Consider the following 13,188-nt stretch of genomic DNA (forward strand, 5'->3'; position numbering starts at 1 on the left):
TCCATGACCTGTGCTGGCTCAAGGGCCCACCTCCTTCCCTGTGCTGGAAGGAGCAGGCTTGAGGGATGTGGGCCCGGAGTAGGGGACTCCACTCCCACCACAAGCCTGAGGTATGGGGGAGCCTGATGGCAGGCCCAGGCTCCCCTCATGCAGGGTGGTTGCCTGTTGGGATCAAAGACAGCCTTATGCTCTGGAAATAGGAACCAGAGGAAAGCCACAGAGGTATGTCTACTTGAGAGCAGCTCTCCGAGGACAGGGCGGGGCAGTGTTCCTGATGCCTGGGCAGGGGGCTGTTCTCTGGTCTTCAGAATTCCCTGGCCAGGTGGCCTGTGCAGTCGTGCTGGGCCCCAGGAGCAGGGAGCCAGGCAAGGCCACACTGCACTTGACAGCTGGGGTCTTTTCACCTCTCTCCCAGCCTGGCATCACTCCAGGGCTTAGGTGCCCACCGCATCTGCTCCGTCAGGCCCTGTCAGTGCAGGAAGCTCTGGGGAGGCGTGCTGGGGCACCGGCTCGCTGGTTGGCATGACTTGGCTAGCAGCTGGGCCCCTGGTCATACTGGATGGAAGGTAACAACAGGTCTGGGATTTCTGTGCTTTGATTCTCTGTCCTTTGTCCCGGCATCAGGCTGGGCTCTCTCTGAAGCCCCCAGTATAGAAAGGAGGGTGATGGTGATTCCTTAGGAGTTTGCCTCGGAGGGACCATCAGCCATGGGGAGAGGATGGAAGGCCAGGAACAGGGTTCGAGAAGGAGGCTCCTGTGAAGGGGAGAAGAATATGGGTGAGGTGTTTAAGCAGGGAGGCAGGTGAGGGGCAGCCAGTCTGGCCAAACTGCTCAATCATGAGCCCCCATCAGGGTTCACCCAGGAGCTCCACAGAGCCCAACCCCTAGGGTCCTCTGTGAATCCCTTATTGAGAGGCAGGTGGGGGCAGGTCCTTCCAGTGACCAGGTGAGGAGGTAGGGGATGGGGCTCTGTACAGATGCATTTTCAGTGGCACTGTTCAAGCTGATATTTTGGTTCAAGGCACAAAACAGGCAGACTGACACCCCATGGTCTCCTGTGGGCAGGGTAGCTGCCAACATGATATAGAAGTTGAAACTTAACTCTGAGGCCAGAGGACAGATGTGTATCCCACCGTCTGAGCTCCCACCTCTGGGATGATATTATAGAAAAGCCCATAAATTTCCTGACTTGGATAAACAGCTGGCACAATTCACTTCATTTAGCTTTTCTGAACACCCTTTCTTTACCTCTAAAATGTAGATAGATCCTGTGGCCTACTTCAATAAAAGTTTTAAAGAATTAAATAAAAGTAGCAACACTTACATAAGACTCATTATGTAGCAAAGATTGTTCTTGGTGCCCCTAACAACCCATTTTACAGGTCAATAAACTGGGGCCTAGAGAAAGAAAGTAAGGTCAAAGGATGAAAAGTGGTAGGCCTGGAGCCTGAACTAGGCTCTGGGGTCCATGCTTTCATCAATGTGCTACACTGTTGCTATTAAGAGACACACGGAGGTGCTTGATGAGGTGGAAGCAGGAGAGTGAGGGGTCCCTGCCACAGCAGCATGGCTGAAGAGGAACCCACAGGGGAAGACAAAGCCTGGAGAAAGAGTCCACATAGTAATGCCTTGCAATGGGACTGGTGTCATGGCCACAATAACAGCAGTAATGACAGGAGGTTGTCATGAGGCTGTGTCTAGAAGGTGAGACCTTCAAAGGAGTTGGTGGCAAAAGGACCCAGGTGTGCAGGGGAAATTGGCTCCCATGAACTTCTAGGCGGCACAATGAGAAGGGGACTTCAGCTATGTCTCTTCCACTCTTGAAGTATTTGCCCTGCCCTCCCACAATTAAAAACCAAGAGGAAAAGCCTTGGCAGATTTGTTCCACATCCACACTTGGGGTGCCCCTGCCCAGTGTGTTGTCTACCCTTGTCACTGCCATACCTGTAGCCTGGGGCTCAGATCTCCACAGTGGGGTCAGTGAAGCCTTTTTTCCCCTCATTCACCAGCACCGGCTTCTCTGTCCGTGTGTGCCAGACCAGGATCTGTGTGTCCAGAGACACAAAACAACATGGAGCAGGTCCCCCCCTAGCCTCACCTTACCCCCTCCGAGGTCCCTCCCACACTCTACAAGTACTTCTGCTGCCCCTCCGTTCTGTCCTTGTTCTTTATTTCTACCTGCCTCCTGATTCCTGCTGTTTGTACATATAAGGCATTCAAAATATCTGTTGGAAATACAAAGTGTGCAGCTACAGAAAATAGACAAATAAGTCCCAAGATTTCCTCTTACTTCTCATCTTCCCCTGTGTTTTTGGATGGGTCTCTCTAGAGAGGGAGACATTTCTTCAAGAGACTTCGGCTCAGCCAAGTGTATAGTCCTGGCCCTCGCTGGAGCAGTCCAAACTAGAAGCAGTGTGTATGTGTGTGCGTGTGCACACACGTGCATGCAGGCATGTGTGTGCATGCACCTTGGCATGAACACGTTCATGCATATGTGTTCACACATGTCTGGAGCCTAGCTGTTTTGAGGTTTGGGAGGGGATGCAACCCTTTGTCTTCCTTACTGACTGCCACCCTCTCCATTTCTGTGCTTGATTTTAGCATGATGGCCTGACTGGGTATAAGCTACCTTCTTGGGAGGGTGTTCTAGGAAGGCATGGCTCTAGGCTGGTCCCTTGCAGTGCAGTTTTGAGGTCTTTATTTCCTTCCCTCTGACCTGTCGGGAGTGTTTGGATGGGCTGGGAAAAGCTTGCGTTATACCTGCCAGTTCTGCTGAGGGTTTACCTTGGTGCAGTTGGCTGCCTTGGGCTCCAGGTCATTGAGGGTAACAAGTTCTCGGAGGAGGCTGCTTTCCTGGTAGCCTCCCTTCACACCACGCAGCTTGAAGTAGGCCTGGCTACGCTGTAGAATGAGCCTCAGGTTGACTGCAAATCCAGCCATGTCTATTGCAAATGGTCGGTGCGGGTCGAACACGGTCTTCCAGCCGACCACCTTCCCAGCCCCGTTGACCCGTGGGGCCTCGTACCGAAGGCCACCAACGAAGGCAACGGGCCACACAGACACCCTCCTGGTGCTGCGCATCTACAAGAGGGAATCCAGAGTCAGGACACATGGGACTGCTGATAGGGAGTGGTGCCTGTCCCCAGAGAAGGAGAAATCAATTAACTCTACACACATAGGCCATCTGAAGCCATACCAGGGGATCCGGCCCAGCCCCATCTCCAGATGCATCCTCCATGGTAGGCATCTACAGAGGAACCTGCCTTGCCATAAGCAAGGCCTGACGCTCACCCCAGCTAAAATGCTTCTTCTCCACAAGACTTGGAGTCTAGCTTTCTCTCCTCCTGCAAAAACCTCTGTCTTCCCAGTGTAGAGTCTGAAATGACTCCTTCCCCTGCCCAGACTCCCATGACTCCCAAGTCCCAAGGATAAATTATTGCACATAAAATTATACCACTTGAGGGCATGCCTCCAAGGCCAAGACTTTGTTCTATGAGCTACATCCTCTGCTTTCTTCCCTTGAGGCAGGGGTGACTGCAGAAGTCTGCAATGAGTTTTTTCCATCCCTTCTCGGGTTGCCTGCAGTCTACACTGACACCCCAGCAGGCATTGCTCGCCCCACCCCACTGTTTCCCTTCGTGCCCATACCAAAGGGCCCCCACACCAGAGGCCCCTCACCGGCATCCTCCCACCCCTTCCCAGCCTTCTGCCCCGTCCCACACCTCCTCAAAGAGCTCCAGACTGTAGGTGTTGTCGTCGTCAGCGAAGTACACCACACCCGGTTGGCTGGTGTTGCGCGGGAAGGTCTCCCGCAGCCAGCGCAGGGCCAGGTTGCGCTGCATTGTGCCCCGCGGGATGCGCGGGTCACGGGCGTCGCCGCGCAGCTTGTAGTTACGGGGCGTCTCCACGTGCAGATGGGTGTAGTTGAGGCCGGTGTCGCGCAGCAGGCGCGCGGTCAGCGGCGTCCGGCGCGGCGCATCCTCCACCACCAGCCAGTGCAGGTTGGGCACGTGCAGCAGCGTGTTGGCCAAGCGTGTCAGCTCGGCCTTCTGCACCGGGCGGCTGTAGGTGGGCGTCACCACGTGGATGGTGGGCAGCGTGTCGGACCACGGCGGGGGCCGCGTGTACACATACTCGGTGCGCACCACCTCCACGATGTCGCGGTCGGACATGCAGTATTCCCTGGGGTCGGCGCCCTGAGGCACGTCGCGCCGGGGGTCACTACCGTCATCTGTAGGGTTGGGAGACACACGGTGTGTGGCTGGGCTGTGCAGGCCTGGCTCTGGCCTCAGGTACGGGCAGGATGTCACCCACCCTGCTAAGACACACCTCCCCACTGCTCCTTCTGCAGGAATGCCATCGGAAACCTGCCTGGGCTCTAGCTTTTACAGGTAACCGAGAAAGCTGCATCCCTGGAATTCTCTCAGGCATTTTCCCAGTTCTGGCTCCCGAAATGACACAGAAATAACCTCTTCCTCCTTCTCATATTTGACTATCTCATATTTGACAGCTCTGTGGCTATTTGAGTGTGGCTGGCCAAATTCCAAGACTGCTTTCTCATTTCCTAAATGTGTTGGGTTTTATATGACAAAGTGTCCTGACGCTTCCCACCCTAGTGCTCTCCCCATCTGGCCAGAGCTTACTGCACTTGCCGCCCCCGTCCCCCCCCCCCCCCGCCCCCACCTCCTTGGGATTGCATAGCAGGGCAGCACTGCCACCCGCAGTGGTGTAAATGCCACAATGCCCCAGTGTTAGTGCTTTCCTAGCTGCAGCACACTGTGGATCTCACAAAGTGTGAGGTTAGCTCAGCCCAATTTTTCACAAACCCTCTACTCAAGTGGGGCCTCTCTCTCCTTTCCTGTTTATGAATCTTGGTGCAGAATTTCATGCTTAACTACCACGTTTTCTTCCAGGGTTATGCCTATAGTTGCCAAGATAATTTTGAATCCTGAACCTGTTGTTTGTGCTTTTAGATGTTCTTAAATTTTGACCTACACAAAAAGACAGAGTGGACACTTGCTTTAGCTTTTCTGCTGCTTGATGTCAAACTCCTGACCTGCACTTTCTAGACACTCATTCAAACATCTGGGAGACTAACCGTACCACTGACCCTAACTGTGCTAGCATCCAGCTAGTGTTTATACATATCTCCCCAAGGACACCATCAGGGGCAGTGAAATTTTGAAGAGGTCTGGCCTCTGGTAAAACACTCACAGGCATGGGGAACCCATTCCTTCCTGAAGGCAACCTGTTTCGGTTGGGGCAGCTCTTATTACCAAGCTTTTTCTTACATCCTGGACATTTTTCTCATTACTAAGGCTAGCAGTCCTGTCAAGAGGACAAATCAGGGTCATTGGTATTGATTTTACTGAGCCCCTGCTCTCCAAGTCTTTCTGTGTGAAAAACTGTGTGGCCCTCACTGCTCTTACACGATCTCAGCAGGAGGTGGCAATGGTCAGAGGACATACCTAGGAGATGGGAATGGTCAGAGGACATACCTAAGAATCCAAACACTGGGCTCATACCCTGTCCAGTTCTGGCACTAACTATGCCCTTGAGCAGGTTACTTCTTGTGCCTCAATTTTAGCAACTGCAATATGGAGCTAATAATAGCATCTATTTTATTGAGTTACTATGTGGATTAATGAGTCAATATATGTAAAGGACTCAGAACACTGCCAGGCAGTTGTTATCATTTCCTCGTGTTTAAAAGGAGGACAGTTGCCAGCCCTACTTCTGCATAGCTTCCTATACCTAGAGAAAGGATGCAATAAGCATTTTCGTGATTGGGTTGAAGTATGGTTCCAGGGAGGATGCTGGGAATCAGCCATTCTGTCACCTCCCCTACTTCCCATCACTGACATTAGCACATGGAGTGTGTGCAGTTCATGTATTAGATCTGACACTGGGCTCCGGGAGGAGGTACAGATGCACCCAGAAGATGACCAGCTCCAGGCTCTTAGGGAGTTCACACAGGCCAAGGGCACAAGACATGCAGTGGGGAATACCATGCCCCTTGGTGTGTGAATGCAGGTGTAGAAGACTAGCTCAGCCTCTGTTGATCAAAGGTGACTTTTTGGAGGGGTTTTAGGTCAAACTTGGAAAACAGACCAAGGTGATGGGGATTCTGACCAAAATTGATATAAGGGTTAATTCATCCTGCAGTCAGTGAGGTTTTGGAAATTGAATACTGGGAAGGAAGATTTAGAGCCATTTTCCCCATCTTTCTTCCATTCAAATCATCCCAAACAGACTGGTCTGGGCCCTGGGAAAGTTCTCCATGAATTCTGACTGGGCCACAGTGCTGGCTTCAGGGCTTCTGCAACCTTTGAGTCACAAAGGCCTCCTGGTGCCCCTGCCATTATTTCATTGCAGCTTTCTTTAAGCCCATCTTGACATATTCTGAGGACACAGAAAGCCAGCTCCCTATCCTCAGGCAGCAGCATCAGTGCTTAGCAAAACATTCTGACACCTCTGACTCTAGAGCTTTGCCAAGAATGGAATTTACATGATATTATGTCACTTGGTGTATTGTAGCTTTAAACCTTCTGGAATGATGTAGTTGTAGGATAACAATTCCAAATGATGAGCATTAAAGAGAGATGTTGGAGGATAAATGTCAGGAGAGGCTCTAAGTGCCCAGCATGGGGCAGTGGGAATTCTGCAATCTCCAGCCTGGAAAATATTCCTCATGGAAGCTTCAAGAACTGCTGGGGCTGAGCAGGCCCCACTGTGTAACTGTGAAACCGCCTGGCTTCAGACTATGATTCTTGGCTACTGCCTGCATCCAAATCACTCAGGGTTATGAGCCATACATGGATTTATAGGCCCTAACACAGAGCCATACTCTTTCTCTGGGATGGGCCTGGGTACTTGTGTATGTTATCATGTCCCCCATGTAATATGATGTGCATTTCAATAGGAGAATTGCTGCCCTACAGTATTGAGTCTGTACATGCATGGAGTGGGTGGGAAAGAAGAGCATGAGATGAAAGACTGAGGAATGAGGAGGCAGGCCAGATATGGGGCAGATAGAAGGGAGAAGAGTAAAGGGAGCCCAGTGTGAGAAGGAAAGGCAACCTGGTGGGAGGGAAAGCCTTGGACTCAGAGCCAGGAGAAACTGGTTCTAGTCTGTTCATCCACGAGTGCTTTGTGGGACTTTTTCTCTTTCCAGGTCTATTTTCACTAGGTAGGATCAGGGTTGCCCAAGCAGGAAAAGAGAAGCAAATAATATGCTCTCCCTGAATGGTTTTAAAACACAGGCCAGAAACCCTGTCCATCCATCCCTCCCCATTCACAGCTGAAAGCAACCAGTCCTTACATGTCCTGAGACTGAATGCAGCGTTGTGCATGTGTGCCTTTGTGTGTTTCTCTGCATGTGTGTCTCTGTGCACGTGTATGTGCATCTGTGCATGCATGCGTGTGTTGGCACTCATCAGATTCTGAAAGGGACCAAGACCCCCCAAAAGGTAAGGTCATTGGCCTTGATCATCCTATGGCTCTTCCCAACTGCCTAGTAAATGAAAATATGAACTCCATCAGCATCAGCTGTGGTCATTCTTATTCTAGAAGCCTGGCTGGGGCCAGGGCAAGAGGTTGAGGGGCTCACCCTTGTGTGCGGTGAGCAGAGGCGCGATGGTGCTCTGGTGCCACACGGTGACAAGCAGTGTCCAGGGCAGTACGATGAGGACGATCGCAAGGATGTCCCGTCTTTTCGGCATCTCCAAGGCTGGCTGGGCCCACAGCTCCTCGTTACCTGAGTGGCGGCAAGGTCAGGAGAAGGGTGGCCCCAGGGGTGACGGCAGCAGACAGTGGCAAGCACAGGGGAGAAAAGAACAGGAATGGGCTGCTCAGGCCAGGCACAGGGAGAGCAGAGAAGCCGAATGTTGGCTAGCAGGTCTTACCAGCGCTCACAACCCACCCATTGTGGAAGCAGGTTTGCAGAGTCCAGCCAGACCAGAGACTGCAAAGGGGTGGCTGTCCAGGGGCACAATCAGGAACCCTGTGAAGTGGACACCTGCAAGAGAGAGCAGAACAGGATGGCCAGAGACCTGGGGGTTGGGGGAGAGATGCCCAGAAGGGCAGGGCCTGGCTGCAGGGCTCACAGCATTGGCGTTTTCATAGTGGAGCCTGCACTGCCTTCTCCCTGAGGCCTACTTCAGCCAGCCTCTGTCCCCCACAGGCATGGGGACAAGGTGCTGCCCAGTTACATGAGTCAGCAGGGCACAGAGGTTAAGGGCACGGCTTTCAGACACACAAGTCTTGGTTTAAACCCCAACTCTGCCACCAACAAGCCATATGCCCTTTACCAAGTTATGGCAACTGTTTCTGCCTCTATTTTCTCATCTATGAAATAGGGTACTATCACTACCTATGTCACAAGGCTCAGAATTAAATGTTAACCTCACAAGAGCCACAGAATGGTGCCTGGTGTATATATATGTACTGAGTGCTCAAGATGCATTGGCTACTCTGGTGTCCACGTTTGTGTCCAGATGGTTTCTTCATAGCCTAGATAAAGGGGTAGGTGTTGGGGTGAGGGCCAACAGGAGATATTTTGGGGACAGGCCCTGGGAGTACATGCAGCAAGTGCCTTCTCTTTGTCGATGTCAATAGGAAATTCTCATGAATTCTGCATAGCTTGGGTATCAGCAAGGTGAAGAGATGGTCCCTGTGGGGGCTGCCATACCCTGAGGAGACGGAACTCAAAATAGCAGCAACAGGAGCCCTGGGAGGGACACCCCTTCGGTGAGTAGGGTGAGCCTGCTTGAATTTCTTCTCAGTTCTGCAGAGGGTCCGTCAGCAGCATCCTTCTCTGGGGCTTGTTGTCTTGTGTGACAAAGAGAGCACACACAGAGCCCTCACAACCACCATGGAAACTGTCAGATCCTATTCTCTGCCTTCCTTGTCCCTTCTCTGCTGAACCCTGTGTAAGATGCAGATGGGATCTGCAAAGGGGGTGGGGAAATGTCAGTCCTGGGAAGTCCAAGGCTCGTCCTGGCATGCTCACCACTTCTAGTGTCCAGCACTGTGCAATGACATCCCTTAGAGAGGCCAGCTGCCCAATCCAGCCCCAGGTAGCACATGCTTTCCATCTCTGGCAGCATCAGGAGCCATGGCTAAGGAGAATTTTGCCCCCCACCTCCCAATCCCAGATTTGGAAACAGTGTGTTTCTCTGTCCTTGTCTAGTTCTCTCTCCAAATAGTTTTGCCACCTTGTGGAGGAACCAGTTATGTCTTCCAGTAAAGAGCACTGTGGTTTCCAGGGTCAGTCAGCATGTTGCGCCAACCACTTACCACCAGGGGCCTGCTCTGCCTCCACTGTCTCCTCGTAGGCAGGAGGTAAACAGGCTACCCCAACTTCTCAGGGAAATGGAAGATCCACTGAGGTTAAATGTTACTGGCAGGGACAAATGATGTGGACACAGACCAGGGAGAATAATTCTGGGGTATGTGCTGTGTCTCCTACAAACTCCGCTTCCATGGCCCCTCCAGGTGACAGAGCCCAGTGTCCACCCCAGGAGGCCTGTCTGGATCTCATGTACTAAGTATGATGAAATGGAGTGACCTCATGCCACCCTCAGCCCCAGCCCAATTTCCCCACTCCAAGGTCACTGACTAGGCTGCAAAGGGCTGAGTCAGGGGCTTGGTTTGGCTGGGCCATCTTAGGCCACATTTGATGGAAGACAAGGGAGCTTCTAAGAGGTCTAGCTGGGATATTTACTTTGGGTTCTTAGTGACTCAAAAAGGAGCTTTTCCAAATGTCCTTCATCTTGGGGAGGGTCCTAATTCCAGGATGGAGAAAGTAACAGAGAGGCAACCTCCATGCCAATTTGTTGTGTGCATATCCAGCCTGCTCATGGTGCAGGTGCCTGCATCTGTACCTTTTTTTTTAATGGGCAGCCTCTTTATCTCAAGTCTCTTTCCTCTTGTACCTGCTCAACCTCCTGCTTGTCTGCTTGGGCTGTCATTAGTAATAACAAGCTGTTATGTAGCACTTGGTGGTGTCCAGAAATGACACTCAATACTTCATGTTCGATCCTCATGGTCCGCTGGCCATAGGTGCTGTTGTAACCCCATTTCACAAGGAAATCATTGATGCCCAGTGAGGATCAGTGACTTGTCTGAAGTTGCAATCAATAAGGTCATGGTTGACCCAGACATAAGTCCAGGCCCTTTGGCTCTATGCTGTTGGCAGGAGTGTGGGAAGAGAGGTTCCAGGCTCAAGAGCCTAGAATCCAGCTCAGGTGCAGGGTAACCACAGGTCCACACACAGGCCCTGGCCAAGAACTGCTTCACAGCCACACTCCTCCATGAAAGTTGTCTGCTCTGTGGGGTCCCAGCAGCTCCCTGGAGGTGGGAGCAGGCAGCAGGTTTGGGGTGAGGAAGGATGCAGTCAAGTGTACATGAGGGCTCTGAAGAGACCGTTCTGATCCCATCCAGTCTTTTTGGTCAAAACATCTATGAAAGGAAAGGAAGGATGGGATGAGGGAGAAAAGCTCTAAAAATAAACTTAGCAATAAACCCAGTTGTGCATTAATTACTCTGGAAGCCATTATGGCTTGAAAACCCCATAACTTTAATGGAGGCTATTATAAGCATAGTAGCAAAATCGTGGAGCTAATTACCAGGCAGTTGTTAAGCAGCACAGAGAGAGCCCCCAGCCTTAGAGAAAGCCAGCTAGCCAGCAGGGGGCAGGTTTATGGGAAATGGGGCTGGGGGCAGGGGAGGCAGCTGGGGGCTGCACTTACCCCTATTGCAGATCTATAGATGGGACTGCAAGGGTGGCCTCCTCACCACAGCCTGCTGCTTCTGCCTGTGCCTTGGTGGAAAGGCAGTAGCTAGACTGTGGTCACAGGTTCAGACCCCAGAATTGCTCTGGGCCCTTGCTGGCTAGGGCAGAAGAATCAACATGAAGATGGAGCAGGGGCTTGGCCACACCCCAGAGGCCAGCAGAGAGGAGGTGGCAAGAGCAGGGAGAATGGGATGTTTGAGGAAGTGTTGGGTGGAGGCTGCGAGGGGTGGCTGACAGGAAACTGCAGGGACCTGGTGGGGCTATGATTCCCCACCTGATACTTGTCACTCATATCTGTGAGCAACCTCAATTGTCATTTGTCCCCCAGTAAGTGCAGATATGTGGAGGCCCTTCCACCCTCAGAAGCCTTCACTGGACACAAAGGCTGTGATGTGGGTGGATGATATAAGGTCGAGTGGGGGATGGTCATTTGGCGACAAAAGCAGAGCACTTGGAGGCAGTGGTAGGGAGATGGGGCAGCAATGGCCTGGACAGTGCTCTGGGTAGTGGACAGTGTCCCCCTTCACTGGGGGACTGGGTTCCATTGCTTGCCCTCCTTGGCCTCCACCTTCATCTTAAAATACAGAGGCTGGATTGGGAGAGTTCTAATGAATTTTTAGTTTTGCCATTTTAGCAATGTGAGGTTGAAACAGGCCTCCATGAAGATGAAGAAGTGTTCTATATGAGAACAGTGGGGGTCATGTAGGCATTCAAGGCTGGAAGTCAACCGAGCAACTTTTCATGGAACGTAGTCATGATTTAAGGACCAATTAGCTATGATGATTGGCCATGTCTGGAAAGACATAGGAATTTGTCTATGGGTTTTAGGGTGTCATAGGCTGTGTGTGAGAACTAGGTTCCCTGGGTATGGGAACTCAGATGGAACTTCCCAAGACTGGGGGCAGAGCCAGTCAGGCTGGACAGGAGATGCTGGGCCTGGGGTGGCAGAGCTAGATCCATGTTGGCTTCAAGGCTGGATGATTCTAAATGCAAGGAAAGTTTCCTTCTGAGCCTACAGGTGTTCAGATGAAAACTTCATCAATGCCCCTAGTTGCTGAAGAGGAGGCTTATTTAATCAGATTCAACAAATATTAACTCAGCATCTGTAGTAGGTAAGTACTGTGTTAGGTTCTATGGGCAATGCAGCAGCATGGGGGAGGGAGGCAAGGGTTTCCTTCCAGCATCTCACAGCCCAGAGGGAAGGAGGAACTTTACACAGGTGTCTGTGAGGCTCCCACAACATCACTCAGGGTGATGTGTGATGAGTTCTAATGTTGCAGAGTGTGTGTGTGTGTGTGTGTGTGTGTGTGTGTGTGTGTGATGGAGACTAGTCACAAACAAACTCAGAAACCATCCAAGACTGACATCATTTGTCAGTTGGTCAAAGGAATCCATTAAAGTGAAGAGTCCTTCAAAATGCACACATAGAATACACATTTCAACTTAAGCAACTTTTAAATAGCTAAGAGCTCAATAAATGATGTTTTCCCATTACTACACAATAATGTGGTCATTTTTCACAAACCCAAACCACCCAGCACTGGGTAGCTTGCAGCACTTCTGCTTTTTTGACACAGGGCCGAGGCTCTTTCTTGGGCCAAGGGACAGTTGAGGTGAGTCCCATGTTGCCTTTCTGACGTCATCTACACCATAGTGCCCTGCCTGTGACCTCCAGTGTGGGTTTCTTTGAAGTAGTCTGAGACCTGAAGGACACTTGGTGAACAATTCAAGTGCAGTATGCTTTAAAGTTTTTATGACTTTTCCAACCAATCCTCACCTAATTTTGAGAATTTTTCCCTAGATGCATCTTATGGAGTCCTTTGAGAGCATTCAACTTAAGTTTTCATAGAAACAGCATATTTATTTCTTTCCAGTTCATGTTTCATGGTTTGTATAATATCCCACGATGGTGACAGCAAGCATGACCATTGTAAACTGTTCGGGAACAAACACTATGGACTCTCAGCAAGTATGCAGCTTGGCTAGTATAAGCACAGGGAGGGGGGACACCAGAGGGGAGGTCCAGCATTATGCTTGCACACGCATCTGTTAGTGTGCTTTACAAATGGAATGGAGAGCATCAGTAGTATGCTAAGCCAATTGAGGAAAGGCTTGGTTAGGAGAGCTTCTGCTGTATGTGTGAAGCCATCCTCTGTTATCTGGAAGCCTGAGTCCCCCTGGGGCTGACGAGACAGATGCTGAAGCCTCCCCATGCAGAAGCATAACCAGCTCCACTGGTTGGGGGCCCAGAAGGAGGTTGGGGTAGTCAGAGGGGGATGGGGAAGCTAGGATGGTTAGGGAAGGCACCAGACCTTTGAGCATGGGAGCAGGGATGTGGTAATAGGAGGCAGAAAGTGGGGAAGTTTTAAAAGAAGATAGTGGGAAGGATGCTG

The 13,188-nt window shown here is 51.3% G+C and overlaps 1 protein-coding gene across 1 annotated transcript; it reads right to left on the reverse strand.

The window, feature by feature from the left end:
• Window positions 1-556: 556 nt before the first annotated feature.
• On the reverse strand, window positions 557-7,751 carry B3GAT1 (beta-1,3-glucuronyltransferase 1). Its single transcript, XM_047879234.1, has 5 exons — window positions 7,610-7,751; window positions 3,723-4,231; window positions 2,785-3,081; window positions 1,945-2,045; window positions 557-754 (listed from the first exon to the last, which is right to left on the reverse strand). Exons 1-4 carry the CDS (start codon window positions 7,719-7,721, stop codon window positions 1,959-1,961), a joined length of 1,005 nt encoding a protein of 334 aa, XP_047735190.1. The 5' UTR covers window positions 7,722-7,751; the 3' UTR covers window positions 557-754; window positions 1,945-1,958.
• Between the last annotated feature and the right edge of the window lie 5,437 nt (window positions 7,752-13,188).

Source organism: Prionailurus viverrinus, chromosome D1 (genome assembly GCF_022837055.1).
Source record: "Prionailurus viverrinus isolate Anna chromosome D1, UM_Priviv_1.0, whole genome shotgun sequence".
Classification (NCBI taxonomy): Eukaryota; Metazoa; Chordata; class Mammalia; order Carnivora; family Felidae; genus Prionailurus; species Prionailurus viverrinus.

Coding starts and splice junctions, on each gene's coding strand:
- B3GAT1 (XM_047879234.1), bottom strand. CDS start 7,721: ATGCCGAAAAGACGGGACATCCTTGCGATCGTCCTCATCGTACTGCCC. Junction 3,082..3,722: donor GTCTGGAGCTCTTTGAGGAG/GTGTGGGACGGG, acceptor TCCCTCTTGTAG/ATGCGCAGCACCAGGAGGGT. Junction 2,046..2,784: donor AGGCAGCCAACTGCACCAAG/GTAAACCCTCAG, acceptor CTGGACACACAG/ATCCTGGTCTGGCACACACG.